General features: G+C 36.8%; 1 protein-coding gene across 1 annotated transcript in view; it reads left to right on the top strand.

Annotated features, from left to right (window-relative positions):
• Positions 1–17,893, top strand: part of COL4A1 (collagen type IV alpha 1 chain) — a 1,084,337-nt gene that overhangs the window by 1,047,950 nt on the left and 18,494 nt on the right. Inside the window, exon 50 of the mRNA XM_044071271.1 lies at positions 10,859–10,973. Coding sequence (XP_043927206.1) covers positions 10,859–10,973 — 115 coding nt within the window. The remainder of the gene's footprint in view (positions 1–10,858; positions 10,974–17,893) is intronic.

Consider the following 17,893-nt stretch of genomic DNA (forward strand, 5'->3'; position numbering starts at 1 on the left):
TAGGAAAATAATACCATACTGAGCAAGAAAAAGAGTTCGACCCGCTCTTTCTTCAAAGTTTATTTGTATTCCATTTGTATTCCATGGCTTCAGGTAACAGCCACGACACCACAGCAAACTGATTTCACCCAATAGGTGTCATCAGTGCTCAATAACCCCGATTTCCAACTTCAGTCCATTTATATATGCATAACCTCTGACATATATACAATTTTAAATATAACAGACAACAAGTAAACATAATAAACAAGAAACATAAACAGCACTCCAACTGGAATGCTAGTCATATACAGATATGTATATTAGTCAGCACATCACAATTTTAGAATAATTATTTATGTGCAGATATGTATTTCTGTATGTATATGACTAGCATTCCAGTTGGACTGAAGTTGGAAATCCGGGTTATTGAGCACTGATGATGTCTATTGGGTGAAACCGGTTTGCTGTGGTGTCATGGCTGTTATCTGAAGCCATGGAATACAAATGGAATGCAAATAAACTTTGAAGAAAGAGCGAGTTGAACTCTTTACTTGCTCAGTATGGTATTATTTTCCTAAATATGAATGCGAACTAGTGCTGGGTCTTGTGATGGTATCAGAGTTTGCCTCCTGATAAAAAAGTATGTTTTTTGCCAGTGATGTGTATATCTGGAAATTAGATCTGAGTGAAAGTTGTTTTAGTCTTTTGCTATGCAACATACGTGTGTAAAATTAAAAAGTGGTGGAGAAATGGTCTAAACTTAGTTTTCCATTTCAAGAAACAATTCTTGTTAAATACAAGAAGCACATTTATCTACTTATCTTCACTGCAAAAAAAGAGCTATTTTTTATATATTATATCTGTTGCAGACTAAAGGCTAGGATAAAATTATTTATTTTGATAATACCATCCCCCAGAAGTCTAGCTTTATCAGAAATTTTTTTCTTCCTTTTTTGTAGAATGAATCTAAGATTAAGTATAGCTGATTTTAAAAGATCTATACCATTTCCTGTCAAACTAAAATAACTTTTTTAGTATGATAAGCTTTCTTAGTTATCCTAGACTCCTCTCCTATAGTTTTGTCATATATCATATGTCATCTACTCATAATAAAATGCTTGCCTAATTAACCTCAGAAATCTTATTATAATTCATTAATCAGTTAGAAGATATTCTTTTATTTACCACTTGTCAGTTTTTGCCCCACAAAGTAGATCAGCTGTTTGAGCGTACTTAACAGATTATAGAGGGGTAGAAGTGTTGGGGTCTAAAATGGGCGTACTGGGTCTTAGAAGATTGATATTCAGTCACATCTATCACTTGAGTAGCCACATTCATTACACATCAACAGGTCAAGCCTTAGTTTTTTTGTTTTTTTATACAACTTATAACATCTGTAGAATATACAAGGAGGTGATTAATATACAGAGGGTACTATGACATGGAGAGATTTGTAGAAAGTACATTTTCTTCAAGACATCCTCGATTACTATTTCCAAATTATTCATTTGAACATACCATGAGCAGATGGCAACCTGTCTAACTAAGATTTGTCGAGTGCTTTCTAGGGGGTCTACTCCTAAATCTAAAACTATACTGACTTCTTGAACTCCCAGTTTTATGATTAAAATTCTTTTGGTTGTAGTGTTGCAACACAGAACATCTGGTTTGGTTTGCAAAACTATCAACTGTGTCATGAGGCAAAGTATGTAGTTTTAGTGAATGTATAAGAGAACAATCTACAATGTAAATAACAACCAGGTTAGAAATACTTCATGGAAGCAGTTGTACAAATAATAAGGATGATAAGAAGCATGTCTTTGTGTTGATGTGCACATGCAAAAGCAACACTTTAACTCGTCAGGAGCAAGTGCTGCTGATATGCACATGTACCAACTTTTAAATGGTAATGCTGTTTTGTGCAGGCACAAACTGTATCTGTCCATTTGGTGTGTTCTGTCAAGATATTAAAGTGCTGACTGATGTGTTGCATAGCATTCCCATTGGTAACTATGGTTAAGTCTTATGCAAATATAACAAATCCTGTAAAAGTTCTGCTGTGATAGAGTTGCAACAGTAGCACAGAAATTACTGCAAGATGCAATGCCACACGAATCAGCATGGCTTGTTTGCTGCTGTTCATTTACCAACTCACTGACAATCTGTAACTTGAGACGATCGGAGGCTACGTAAATGGCAGTGATCACGTATATCATTAGAACATGTTAGAAACTTAAAAAATGTATTTGTTCCATTGTATAGATGTAGCAAGCTCAGACAGCAGGGAATTACAGATCACATTCACTGTGTGTGGATATTGGAATGGAAAACCCATTACTTCACAAAAAAGTTGCAGTTCAAAAATGACACTGGAGTTTAGTCAAAATTTGTTTTATGCACCTTAATAGGTAGAAGCAAATCAATGTTGCATCTGTTTGCAAATTCATAGCAATGTTTTATTTACTTATTAGTTTATTTAGTTATTGCTATCTGGTGTCCAGGTGAATTAGCTGGTCCCTTTTCACTCACAACCAGATTCATAGAGCAGTATATGCACAAGTTATCAAATAGTAGACAGCACTAAATATAACAATTAAGTACACAGAATACACGTTGATTTAGATACAATACACTTGGTTTAGATACATCTAAAATGACATCAGTAAGAGGCTACCAGAAAACAGAGTACAGATACAAAGAAATATTTCTATGTAGATTGTAATAGGATCGTAAGATCACAGGAGATTACTAGGCTAATGGCCCTGAGGCCCTTACAAGCATAGCCAAGAGCTTATCCCCAAAAAAGAAACCTTAGTCAGCACCTGTCACCCCTGTCAATGAGGGACACAGGTGGAACCCCTGGGACAAATTTGTGGTTTCCCATCCACTCATCAAGGTTGCGCTTGAAGAGGGTCAGCAAGGTACTCTGTTTGACATGTATGGGAAGTCTATTCCAGAGACAGGGCAGACTCTGGGAGACAAACCTGTCTCTCTAGCAGGTTTTGTTGATGCCACATGTTAGATTTAGGCCTTTCAAGCAGGAAATGCGCAAGGAGTTAGACTTATGGGTATGAAGCATCTCTAGTACGGCAGGGTTCGATATTGCCTTGTAGGTGAGACACAGATCACCTCTGAGCAATCTGTACGATACCAAGGAGAGTGATAGTGATTTGAGCCTGTCCAAATAGGACAGGTGTTGAAGGCCATGAATTCTCTCTGTGAGGTATTTCTGTGGCCTTTCCAGTTGGTGCAGGTGTTTGGAGAGGTGCATACCAAATGGGGCGTTACACTGAATTACTGGCCTAATGATGGAGGAGTACAGAGAGGTAATAACCTCTTTTTTTCTGGATGCAATCCCTTTACTTATGAGATGAACCAAGATAAAGGCTTTTCTGACCACTGCCTCTACATGATGGATGAATGTGAGATTGTTGTCAACCTGAGTACCCAGGTCTCTCATCACATGTTGTGTGCTTAGGGGGTTGCCGTTGATGTGGTAATCAGTAGGGGCTGAGTTTTTGCTGAATGGTATGATAATACATTTTTTTGTATTTAACTTAAGGCCAAGACTTTGGCGCCAGTCATTTGTTGCTGTGAGACCCTCTTGCAGTATGTTAACATCATTTTGGGAATCAATTACAGCACCCAACTTACAGTCATCTGCAGACTTGGTCAGCCACAGGCCTTTTGTCTTCACCTGGACCTCTGAGAAGTAGATGCCAAACAGTAGGAGTTTCAGGCCAGATCCCTGGGGAGTACCACTAGTGACAGGTCTGCTACTGGAGATGGAGGCACCTATTTTGACCTTGAGAGTCCTAACAGTGAGCCAGTTGACCACCCACCTGATGAGATAGGAATTTACGTGATGCCTGAGTGGGGGATTGTGTCAAAGGCCTTGGCCAAGTCAAAGTAAGCTGTATGTACTGATTTCCCTTCATCCAGAGCCTTGGTGACAGTCTCAAAGAAGTCAACCAGGTTCAACAGGCAAGATCTGCCCTTGACGAATCCGAACTGGGTAGGGTCAAGTGCTTGGAGATTGCCTATGTCCTTGTTTATGAGATCCATAATAATATGCTCCATGGCTTTACAGATCAATCTTGTCAAGCTTATGGGGCAATAGTTTCCAGGGTCAGTAGTGGCACCACCTTTGTGCAAGGAGATGACAATGTCAGTTTTCCACTCTGCTGGAATGAAGCCTGTACTTAAGCTGTGGTTGAATAGGGTGCTCAATAGTGAAGCTAGCTCTTGCTGGAGATGATGCAGAATACTGACTGGGATACTAGCGGGTCCTATGGAAGCTGTGTTCTTTGCCTTGGATAGGGCCTTTAACACTTGATCTATGGAGATGTCAGGTGCGGGACAAGTATCTGGGATGTGGAATAGGCCTTTGATGGGGGATAGAGGGATGACATTTGCACTGAACCTATCTTCTAGCAGGTTGGCTAAGTCAACAGGATCAGTGTAAGTGGTACCGTTAAGTACTAATTCGGAACAAACCTGGGCTTTGCCATGGAGGTTCCTGATGTAACTGAAGAAGGCAGTGTGGTTTCCCTTTGTTTTGGAGGCTAGTTTCAATGCATAATTGGCTTTGGAGGTTTTCACTAGTGATCTAATTTGCTTGTTGAGGCTGAGGAGGGAATTTTTCCAGTTTGGAATATGTTCCTTTTTACCCTTGGACAACAGTTTCTTCCTTTGGTTGAAAAGCCTGTTGATAGAGGATGTCCACCAGAAAGGTTTGTGTTTCTTTGAGGAGCAGGTTTTAGTCCTGTTGGGTATGGCTGAGTCTATCTAGTTGTACAGGTGCTTGTATACTACATTGGCATAATGTTGAGCATAGTTGTCTGCATCCTCTGAGGGGGGCTGTGGTGTGAAGCTACTGATACCTTCCCTTAGGAGGTTGTAGTTAGCTTTTGAGAATTTGTTTTAGCCTGGTTACGGCTGGGGGTGGGGGTGGGATAGAAACTTGGAATGAGAGAGAACGATGATCTGATCTGATCTCACCAGGGAAGAACATACTATGGGAGTGGTGGAGCAGTTGCCCATGTTGATGAGAACCAAGTCCAGAATGTTATTTCCCCTGGTGGGGGATGAGAAGTGCTGGTCTACTGCATTATAAATGATGAAGTCAAGAAATCACTGGGTGAGTGCATTAGTGCAGGAATAGTTCACCCAGTCTATGGAGGGGTATTTGAAGTCACCAAGGATCAGGGTGTTAGGGAGTAACTTGAAGTCAAGTAGGTCTAGGTAGGAGGTGTGGGTGTCCTGAATCATGGAGGGGGGTCTATAGCTGGCTATAACTTGTAAGGGTGTCTTGCCAACTGTCAGTTACACCTGGAGTAATTCCAGTGCGTCATGCTGGCAAACCAGTCTGGAGGTGTGCCTGAGGTTGGGAGGGTGGCCTAATGGTTAAGGTGTTTGCCTTACAAACACAAGGTGCAGGGTTTGAGTCTCACAAGAGATAATTGGCTAGGCTTAAAATGGCTCGCAAGGGCAGTTAGCTTAGTACTAGTCTATGAACCTATGAACCTATGAAGATAAAGACTCTGCCACCCTTAGTCTTTCCGGCCTCATTTTGGGGTTGGAATGTGTGGAATGAGGTATAGCCTGGTAAGGCAGTGGTACTCTCCACAGCCCTGAACCAAGTTTCCATGACCGCATGGACATCGGCATCTTCCAATGTGAGAAGAGCCTTCAGTGAGTGCATTTTCAGGTTAAGGCTCCTAGCGTTAAGCATCATGACCTTCAGTTTGCTTTTTTGATGGATTGTTTATGTTGTAAGATTTGTCTTTGGGACATAGCCTAAAAAAGGCATAATGGGGAAGGCAAGAACCTTGACCAGGATCTGTAATCCCAGGAGTGACAGGTGGAGGCCATCTGTAGCAAAGCATCGAGGCCTGTCAACCATGTCATCCCAGGCAGACAGATACTGGATCCCCTTAGAAAGACACCGGAAACTAAGCTGATTGTTGAAGTCAAGTATTTTTTGTTGATATTGTGGTATCATTCTTGGTGAAGGTCGGATGCTGCCTGGGACACATTCTCTGAGAGCTCAGTCATGTCTCTTTTCATATAGTCCATGGAGGTACGTCTCAAGTCATTCACACCAACATGGACAATGACAGAGTCCTACTTGTACCTGTTGTGGAGAGACTTAAGTGCATGCGTGATGTGGGGGATTCTGGCACCTGACAGACAACTGACTGTGACCTTCTCCTTGTCGACCCTGGTGAGGGGGACATTGGTGTGTCTCACAACTGAGTTGCCAATGACTAGCATATTTGGTTTATTGTTATGCCTTATGGGCTGCGTTGGTTTATTGTTATGCCTTAAGGGCTGTGTTTGTGAGACACTGGTGTGTTGTCTGCTGTGTGTGATGTGTTTGGTGTCATGTGTGGAATGTTTGTGAGTGTGTTTTGGAGGTCTCTGCTGTTTAGATAAGTTTTTATTGAGTACCTCCGCATAGGTGGGTGTGTGTTGTCCTTGGCTATGTGATGAGGGTGGTGTGGTGTTTGTGCTGGCAGTCTCCTCTTTGTCAGGAGTACTGACTGTGGCATGGGACAGCATGGATTCCAAGTTATTGATGTACATGCATTTCTCACAGGTGGAAGAATTATGTACTAGGAGAAGAAGGCTGTCAGTGAACATGAGACAGTTACTACACTGTCTCAGTATGCCCATGTCGACCAGGCTGGCAGGAGAAACTGATGGGAATTGTTCTGACAAAGTGTTCTGAATACTTGGGAGGGCTTATGGACAGAGAGTTTTGATAAGGGTTCGTCCACAAGAGTGTAGACCACAAAAACCTTCTTAAATGTCAAATAAGTGGCCTGAAGCACAAGTGCTAAAACCAAAACTAAGATGCTTATAGTAGCAGAAAAATATAATCAGACTACTAACAAACAGTAATAAATGCAGCAGAATAAGAGCACTTGAACACTTAAGAGCACACAGCAAAGCAAATTAAGGATATAAAGTAAGTGGAACACAGTTACAGTAAGAGCAGCTGAATAAAGTATATATTTTTTGTTGTTGTCATTAAGTGGAGAGGGAGGAAACAGAAGATAATTCAAGATTAAGAAACTAAGGGGGTTGGCCTTCCCAAATGCTCTCTCTGTAACAGTAGACAGAACGGATGAGATGGAACTGGTAGGAGTGTCCGAAATCAAAGACACAAGGGGGTAGTCCTTCCCAAATGAACACACTGTCCACAGTTAAGTGAACAAATGAGATGGGGTTAGGAGGAGTGTCCAAAGACAAATTTACAGGAGGGACAGGCAATTCCAAAGCCACCAAATTTAAGAATCCAACAACAGTAGGGCAGGAGGGTGGGGAAAACAAACTGCAGAGAGAGAGAGAGAGAGAGAGACCACCAATATTCAATGAAATAAATAAATGCAGTACAGTTTTGTTAACTATCCCTGAAACAGAACAATTGCAAAAAAGTATATTTATATCAGCAGTACCGTCTTTGCTGGAATTATCCAAGTCTGAAAATAGCACTGCTAATTTTAGTTAGAGTATTCTTTCTAGAAAATGGACACCAAGGCAAGCATACTCACTACATGGATGAGACAACTATGCACTGTGTACAGCACAAAATCACTTGAAAGAGTTTGATTAAAATTTCAGAACATTCAGAAGAGACGCACCTACGTCATTACGGTATTGGATATCTCAGCAGCAGAATCATTGACTTTATAACCCTATTTTTAGGTAAACAGAACAGAATGCGATCAGAAATGGTATCTAATAATACTTTAAATTGCCATTTATGTAATGCACAAAGTATATGAAATAATCACAAAAACATGTTGAAAGAAAATGAATATAGGGTAACAGTAATTGTGGAAGTAGGGTGGACAGTTGGTATATTCTTCCCAGGATATGTGAAATGAGTATATATGTGATAAAGTTAAAGATGGTTTCTTTTTGCTATACTAGAAAATATAATTCAGCCTTTGTTAATAATACTCAAAGTATTTTCTGTAGACATAAACAGATTAGGGAGAGTACAGACCTAACATCATATTATTGTAAACCAAATATGAATTACCTTCAATATCATGACTTTTTAGCATGTTTACATCAGTCATATCCTAAGTCTTAGTGGTGACTTTACTTGCCCAATATATGCATATATATATATATATATATATATATATATATATATATAGATAGATATATATATATATATATATATATATATATATATATATATATATATATATATATATATAGCTGATCATGTATAGTACATGCAGAAGCAAACTACTAGACCTTGTGGCTACAAAGATAGAAGGACTAATTTGTAAGATTAGGATATGTGAGGCTCAGGACAGTCCAACTATAAAGATGTAAGATTTCAAATCCTGAGGCCCAGATCATCTCAAGACTCATACACGAGATTTAATTATGATAAAATAAATTATGAACTGATAAAGTGTGAATTACAAAAATTCGACTGGGCTATAATGAGTGGTAGAAGTGACAAAGATAATAGTTTTAAAACATGTAAAAAATGTTATATGATCTTGAGACTACTTTAGAGACTACATACAAAATAAAATGATAATTAGATTTCTAAAGTGGTGCTGCTAAAAATTAATCAAATTGTTTAAAAGGAAACAAAGATCCTTCCATTTATTTATGAGACATTCCACATGAAGGAGCAAGGCTAAGTTTACCAAGGGTTTACATTTAAGAATAAAAATGGAAAAAGATAGTTTTGAAAAGATATTAGTAAGAACCAAGAATAAAAACAGATTACCATAATTACAATAACTCCTGTAAAACAAATAAGAACTGAAATATCACTTTGAAGCTGGGTGAACATAGTGTAATTAATCTACAGTTAATTGCTAATGCTTTTAATGAACATTTCTCTAGAATATATGGTAAAATATTTCTTGTGGAAGATATCATCTTACCTTCCATTGTTAAGGAAGAGATTTGTCCTGTTATGAAATCGGATGTGATAAAGGCTTCACTAAACAAACGATAACAAGAACACTACTATGGGTCCAGATTTTCAACTAGCTATTATATTAATAAATCTTAAGTCTGATCTAGTCAATCCATTTCTTCATCTTTACAACAATTTATTATGGACTGTGACAGTGACTACAGCAATATACAAAAAGGGTAATGGAGTAGATATCAATAATTATAGGCCTGCAAGTTTAATATCTATTTTGGGTAAATGTTTTGAAAGATATCTATTTGATATAATCAAGTTAGTAAAAATGCCAATTGAAGTAACTGATTTGCAACAATAAGGAGTTATTAATGGTCATTCCACATTAACCAGCATGACTGATTTTTATATCAAGTCACATTAGCTGTGCTTTTAGGCTTATAATGTGGCTCTGTATTTTTAGATTTAGCCAGGGCCTTTTATTCACTACCCCACACACCAGTCTTTACAACTTTTTCTTATTACAAGTATAATATGTATTTAACTAGATGGATATAGAAGTGGGTAACAGGAGGAAAACAATCTGTCATTGCTCAAGGTTACAAGTCAAAAACAAAAGAAATAAGATGAGATGTGCCAATGGCTATGATTATAAGTGATAAGGATTATGAAGTGATGAATAATTATACCATATATTAGTATTCATCATACACATTACAGCTATACGTGATGGAGGACTGTTTTATTGACTTTATGTATTTTACTTTACACAGATTGTGTGTTACCTCTCACAGCTAGATGTGCTGCTGGACACATTTCTTGAATATGGAACCATAATTTTGGTTAATCTCTATTGCCAAGTTATGTGGTCAATACTTTGTCTGTTCAGTCCATACGTATGCCTTACAAAGGCATAATGTTTAGTGCTACAGCTTCGCTTCTTCAGGGTATGGGACTTGATCTTCTCTCTGGCTGTTATCTGGGAAAGTGTGTATGTTTTTCCCATGACCATATCTGTTTCTTTCCTGCTTTCTGGTTTGCTTTTAAAGAAGTTCTGTTTAAGCTAACCTGCTACTCTATAATCTGCTGTTCCCAAGAATGGGCAGCGCAGTGGTGCAGCTGTTAGAGTTGTCACCTCACAGCAAGAGGTTCTCTGGTTTGATTCTTGGCTGGGGTGCCTTCTGTGCAGAGTCTGCATGTCCTCCCTGCATTTACATGAGTTTCCTCCCACATTCCAAAAACATGCATCTGTAGCATTTCTCCCAGACCCTCCACTGAAAATGGGATCTGTCCCATTGGACTTTTCCGGTAAACAAATATCAATAAATAAACGTGTTATGCACATTTTTTTCCATGTAACCATATCAAGGGAAACTGACTTGGTGTGATTTATCTGTTTATCAAAGTTAAATAAGTAACTATCTGCTGGCATCTTTTGAGAAGTACACAATGTGAGTGGGTTCCCTAAAAGTGTTCAAGTTAGAATTGAACAAGGTTACAACTTGTGCACATATGGATGTGTGAGTGGCAGCTCATTTATTGGAGTTTATCAGAGGACAACATCTTAGATGTCTTGTCTGTTATAGCGCTGACAATGATTTACTATTTTTTTTAACTTTTAGCTTTTCTCCATGACTACACAACGGTGAAGTTAGTATATTAAGTAAGGTTATGTAGGGTTTTGGGGGGGGGGTTCATCTCTGTTTTTGTTTGAGCTGTTGCAGTTTCATCTGAGTATTACTTTTGGAAACAACAGAACTGTTGTGATTATGTTATTAGATAGCTTTAGTTGGTATTTTTGTTGCTGTTTCTTAACATCAGGGAAATTATAACAGAATTTGATCTTTCACGTAGTATATGGCCATCTTTCATTTGACAATGAAACAAGTTAGCAGTGATGTCTAACTGTAGATTGTGTACCTTTTTTTTACATTGTATTGTGCATCTCTTTCTTTAAAATAGATGCTCTGTTTGTGAAGCTCCCACCATGGTAATGGCAGTACACAGCCAGACAATTCAGATCCCTCCATGCCCTGAAGGATGGACTTCTTTATGGATTGGCTATTCTTTTGTAATGGTAAGTAAAAAGAACTGTTAAGCAAAAACATCACTCTACTGAAAAATGTGTTGCCCATTTAATTGTGCTGTGTAAATGTATACATCACTATTTTATTCAAAATATTGTTGCTAGTATTATTCTAACAGATGGAAGCTAATTCTTGTTTTCAGTGTTCATTTCACTTAATTTTGCTCTCTACAGGTAAGTAGTGTCCAGAGGAAACAAAGTTACAGTAAGCCATACTATTACTGCTTCTAGAAATGACAAATCTGGGAAAACAGTGTCAGTGCAAGATACAGTACTACAGATTTCTGAACTACATTACTCAGACCTATGCACTGGGTGTAGTAGATTCATATACTGAAGCACTGAAAAAACTGTTGCTGATAAAAACAACTTTTCCAGAACCGTGTTACACTTGCTTCCTGTGATATCTTTCTCTCCTTTAATGTCTTCCCAGCATAACATTCTTAACTATAAATTAAATAGATGAGAGTTTGGAGAAGACAGTTAAGAGGGTGTGTGTGTGTGTGTGTGTGTGTGTGTGTGTGTGTGTGTGTGTGTGTGTGTGTGTGTGTTAAACTAGATCTGTTAATCTTACATTCATATTTTATTCTATGTAGTTGATGGAGTGAAAAACACAAGTCAGGATTTATGCAAACAAAGAGTAGATTGATATGTGTAATACCCCAGCCTTGAAAAGGACAGAATACGCATTGAAACAAAAATTAAGAAATCAATTAATCAATCAATCAATCAAATCAGTCAATGATTGAATAAATGAATTGTGTAGCACTCACAACTTTAATATGTGGATTTCATACTAAAACTGAAAAAAATCTGGCAGTCGCAGAATCTTTGCTCAAGCGAGATGAGTGTTTATCTCCTAGCATTAAGAAGGACTGACTCTTTATGAGACAACAGGCTGGATAATAGTTCGGGAGGAGCAGTTATACTGCTTGTAAAGAAAATTGCAAAAGTATCTCCAGCAGTAATCCCCAGAGGTAATACAGCCTTATGCACTGCACCCAACTAACCTTAAACCAAAATATATGTATATATATATATATATATATATATATATATATATATATATATATATATGGGTTCCTATCACATTGCCGAAGTTTCAAAACTCTGAATACGATATGACCAACACAAAACTCCGACAACTGTCTATTGGGATTGCTGTATACAGCAGAACCCAGGATTTGCCATTTTCCTCACTGTAGTGCAATCTCAGAGTTGCTATACTTAAGTAGCAAGGATTGTGGGGGGTGCAGTGGGGCTTGCCTCCCTGCAAAAATGTACAGGTAAGTTTTTTTTTTCTTCTTCTGTTTTCGGAATTCCAAAACTTCGGAGATATGGTCTCGGCCATATCGTCTTCAGAGTTTTGAAATTTCAGCAATGTGATAGGTATATATATATATATATATATATATATATATATATATATATATATATATATATACCACACACACACACACACACACACACACACATATATATATATATATATATATATATATATATATATATAGAGAGAGAGAGTGAGAGAGAGAGAGAGAGAGCTATGAGTTATATCACCCTACCACCTTCACCAGCTTTGCTGAAAGACACTATAACTCAAATGTAAAAGAATTACCACAAAGTCATCATATTAGTTGAGTTAAATGTAGACTGGACAGTCATATTAAAAAAAAAACTCAACTAGACATTATGTTATCCCTTAATAAGCCATCTTAAATTGTAAAGAACCACTCCCACCCTAATTGTTCCACCAGTAAAGACTTCCTATTAGACATGTTAATCACTAATATTATAAATGAAGTAGTCATATCAGTTATGTATCTCAAATCATTAAATGACCATTGCCTATGGACACCCAAAACATCCAAGGTCCTTCAGGTACGAGTGTTCCTCAGTCAGTGGAACTCCATAACAGTAATGTATGTTTTCATTCTGTAATGACACCAACCTGGTCTCAGGCCTATCCCAATTCTTTAACTTAATCGCCCTAGTAAAAGACAGCCTTTTTGTCAGTCATAGGGGAATCATAAGTGCCTGGAATGTTCAGCTAACTCCAGAATTCAAAAACCTTTAAAACAAAAAAAAAAAACAACATGGCATGACTGGAAACAGGACCGATTGAACACAAACAAACCAAATGCCAAAATCTAAAAACCAAATTTGGGCTCAGAACAAATATAATAAAATCATCATACTTCTGGAAAATGCAAGCTCACCACTTTAGTCGACCAAAGTCCTTCTGGAACACTGTAAAATAATTAGCAAATTATATTCCCAAAATTAAAGCAAGGTACACCCATACTCAGATGAAATTAAAAATAGTATATCAAATTCTTTCCACATTCCCTAAACTAAATATAATAATATCTTGAGTCATAACTCAGATACAACAATGCATAAACTTAAAAAAAAACATTCAGTTTAGAGGCATCCCTAGTAAAAGAATACTTACCTGGAAAAGCTAGACTGTCACTATAATACAAAAGATCTCATGCTACACCCTCAGCTTCTGAGATTTGCTGGTCTTATCCTTGCCAAACCTCGCTAACTCCACTTCGACTTCATAGTTTTAAACTTTCATAAATCGATGCAACCCCTGAAAACTGTATTTCCTTCCTCTGCTTCTCATTTTTGACCAATCATAAATATACGCCATCTAGCAAAAATACCACAAAAGGTTATTTCCAGCCAACTATTACAATGTGTAACATGCTATGATGTACATGTTTTCATTATAGATTTCGTCCATATTTCAGTACTGCCACTGTTGTATACACTTTAAAAGATGAAGTAGTCCTAAACGTGGAAAAATACTTGCTGACAAGAATACTCCTTTTAGATTTGAAAACATCATTTGAGACAGTGGGCCATTATGTCAAAAACTTGGCAAAAACGATCACACTGCAACTTCTTAAAAGATGTAAACTAATGGTTTAGAATGTACCTCAATAACAAAACTTTTCATGTAACTCATTTGAAAGAGAACCTAACATAACTTATTCCCTTTTGTAGTCCTTTAGGCTTTAGTAGTTGGCCCTATGAGTTTTTAATTATTTCATAATGATTTTCCATGGGACCACCCAGATATAAACTGTGTACTATGTACTGACAACATAGTCATAACCAAATATCTTGCCTCTCCAGTCACTCTTTTACCACTTTATCCTCAGCTCTGACTTCAACTAAAGGATTATTTAAAGGAATAAAGTAAATAAGTATGTCTCAATGATCAGAGATGTCTCATCTAGTTCTCTAGATCAAAGGAGCCTTTCAATTGAATATATATATATATATATATATATATATATATATATATATATATATATATATATGTGCATCTATGTCAGATGATCGAGTTTTCAAAAACTCAAAATTCATATGGATGAGACCATATCATTGAGCTTCCAAAAACTTGAACATCAAAAAAAAAATCTACTTTTTTTACATTTATACAAGTCCCCCTGTGCCCCCCCCCCCCTCATCCCCTGCAAATTATATATACCAACTCCTAGATCACAATACAGTGAAGAAAAGGGTAAATTTCCCAATCCTCGTTATACCACAATCTCTATGCAAAAGCTTTTCAAAAACTCTATCACATGGTCTCGACCATATGAATTTTGAGTTTCTGAAAACTGGATCAACTGATAGGGACCCATATATATATATATATATATATATATATATATATAAATAAATAAATAAATATATATATATATGTATATATAATATTTATACATCTATATCTCTATTAATTGTTTTATCATTATAATTTTGTACATTTTTACATTTTGCAGTTTCTTTTACACCTATTATATCTACAATCTATATAGCTCATTTAGCTACAAGAAAGATGATGTATATAATTGTAGTCTTGTTTGTAGATCAGTCAAGTTAACAGTTTGTAAAACTGTTTAAATGTTTGCACTATACCTGTTTACACATGCACTTACATATTTGCTATTTGTTCAGCCTATATATTTATTCTTTGTATCATGTTCTTATGTTCTTGCTTCATTGTGATTATCTTTTGGCTTGGGCCATGACAAATTAACAAATTTTAAATAAAAAAAAATCCTAATTTTTTCCAGTACCATTCCTTAATATGTATATGCAGTATGAAAGTACAAATTAAGCTTTAATTAAAACTGAACTAAACTTGCAACCCTCTCCATTAACCCACCAAACCCCACTGAATTTAAGGACTACAAAAATACCCTTCTCAACCTACTGTTTGGCGAAATATTAAAATCCAGTTATGACTGTGCCTCCCCAGACCTTAATATAGCAGGATTCACTATGGAATTCTACACCCATTTAGAAAAATGAATAGAGCTAGCAGTCTGTACTATAATCCAGATATCATGGGAATTCAAAAACAAACTATTCTGAAGGTCCACCACTATAAACAAACTATACAAGAAAAAAAGAAACATTTTAATTACTTAGTCTAAATCCAAAACACATCTTTTTCAAGAATATAAAAAAAAAACAGGAGAGCACTTTCAGATCTATCAACATAGGCTAGCTTCCAAAGCCAAAGATAATGCTAACTCTTTTGTTAGCAGTGTTAGAGAACTAAAAAAAAAATAATAGGCTACATTACTCAGAATGTATTTATTATGGGGCATCCTATTCTAACACAACTAACATTGTTAATATACTTTTAAACAAATTTACTGCCAGTTTCACCCCTGAAACTTCTTGTGCTAAACAAGTCCAAAAATACTTCCTCAGAGAACCTGATACTATATCTGGTTGCTTAATTAATGAAGTTAAACATGCCTTTGCAAACACATTCATCAAACCGTTTAACTTAGGTTTAGCTATTGGCTTTGTCACTGAAAAGTGGCATAGAGCACTGGCGATGACCCTCTTACAAACGACCTGGATAAATACAGCCTTACAAGTCTCTTCTGGAAAGCCATAGAATGTATTATAAATTACCTCATACACTATGGTGTCAAGAATCTTGTTAGACTTGACTTCCAAGAGGTTTTGTGAAGGGTAGAGCCTGTCTATTTATATGGGAAATTTCTTTAAAAGGGGTTCAGAGACTGTAGGTAGTGGCTGTGCAGTGTATGCCTAAGACCGCTGATGTCATTCCCCATGCTGGCATCATACAAAAGAAAAACACTTTAAAAATCGACCCACATGTTTTAAGACAGATACCAAATATAACCCACACAGTGTGAACAGGTGCTTCATCAAAAAAGTACTATGGTGACCAGTGGCGTCTATCAGGTCTCAGTGCTGAGACTTTTCCTTTATGGTGTTTACTTCTCAAATCTCAAAGAAGGGAGTCAACACTTCTGGCTAACAAAATTTGCAGATGATTGCAAACTGGAGGTTATTATTATTAAGATACCCTGTGACACACAAGCTCCACAGAATGAACCTGCCCTAGTAAATTCTTAGTGTACTAAAAATCGGTTCAAATGAAATGCTAAAACATATAGTGTAATCACTTTTAGTATACCACCCCTCTTCTCAACGTACAGTGTAAACAACACACCTCTATAAATTGAAAATATAATTACAGCCCTAGGTGCTTGGGTTGACAGCTCCATTTTGACCATCATTTAGCAATAGTTGCCAAGAAATGCTTTTATTTAGCCTAGTTAATTGCCAACAGAATATCATCAAAGTCTAAATAAGTCATTAATCTGTTATACACAGCATTAATCAGGCCAGTTATCAAGTACAATGCCCCCTTTGAGGTGTATCTCACTGAAGATATCAAGCAATTAGAAAGTCCCCAAAAGTTCCTAACCAAAAAGATCACAGACCTAGATTCCCTGAGCTACCAACAGAGGCTAGAAAGGTCTATCCCTTTATTTACTGTCTTAGACTTTTGAGGGGAGATCTCTATCACACTTACTGCGCTATTAGAAACAATTGTTCTGGATCTTGTTTCTCCACCAACCAGGCACCTAAATTTTCACTAACTGATAAATACAACGAAGGGATAGGTTTATAATCCAGTGCCTCCCAAACCTCTGGAATCTTCCCTGCATGTTAAGTGTGTGACTTATTATCTTTCTTTAAACATAAGCTAGATGACTGGACAGGCATCTGCATATTTACTCCAGGACTGGTCTGTATGGTCCTGGTATGCACTCAGTATGCACTAAAGAGTAGCTGCCCCCTTCGCCCCACGCCAGCTACACTACTGGTTGCTGCCGATGTTTTACTGAGGTCTGCTATGCTCATGTTCTCAACAATCAGTATTATGCATCTGCATGAGTGAATGTGTGTATATGTGTGTATGTTTTCATGTCTTTGTTCATATGTGGTTGGGAGACAAAGATTAAAAACTTCTCCAATGTTTTTTTTTTTTTTTTTTTTTGCTGTCTGTAATGAATTATAAAGTGGATTAAATACTTCATAAATAGTTGTGTAGATTTAATAAATGTTGTATAACATATTAACAGAACTGCCAATTAAGATTATGAACTATTTTTCTTTGCTGCAGAATATAACGGCAAAAATAACAATAAAGAAAATAAGTGTTAGATACCGTATAATCTAAAAATAAAAAGAAAAGCCTTCTTATAGTAGTTGTATATATCATGTTTGGGTGTAGTTTACCCCAAGATTTATATATTTCTGTCTGTGAAGCCAAAATACACTAGGTGTGAGTAAATCCTAGTGTAACCCACATCAAAACATTGTATATGCTATAATAGCTCATTTAAACCCATCATTTTTTAGCAAACAGTTTCAGATTCCAGGACATTTCTTGTTATTATATTTACCCGTATTACCATCCTACTTGTCCCTGCTTCTTCATTACACACAAACAAACACACTGCACTCATTTAATTTTTCAACATTTTGATTCAATTAAACTTCAAAATGGATATAATTTCCTTTAATATCTGCTAATCATACCATAATAAGGGGGT

This window comes from Protopterus annectens, chromosome 5.part0 (assembly GCF_019279795.1).
Source record: "Protopterus annectens isolate FY-2018-M chromosome 5.part0, PAN1.0, whole genome shotgun sequence".
NCBI classification, from domain to species: domain Eukaryota; kingdom Metazoa; phylum Chordata; order Ceratodontiformes; family Protopteridae; genus Protopterus; species Protopterus annectens.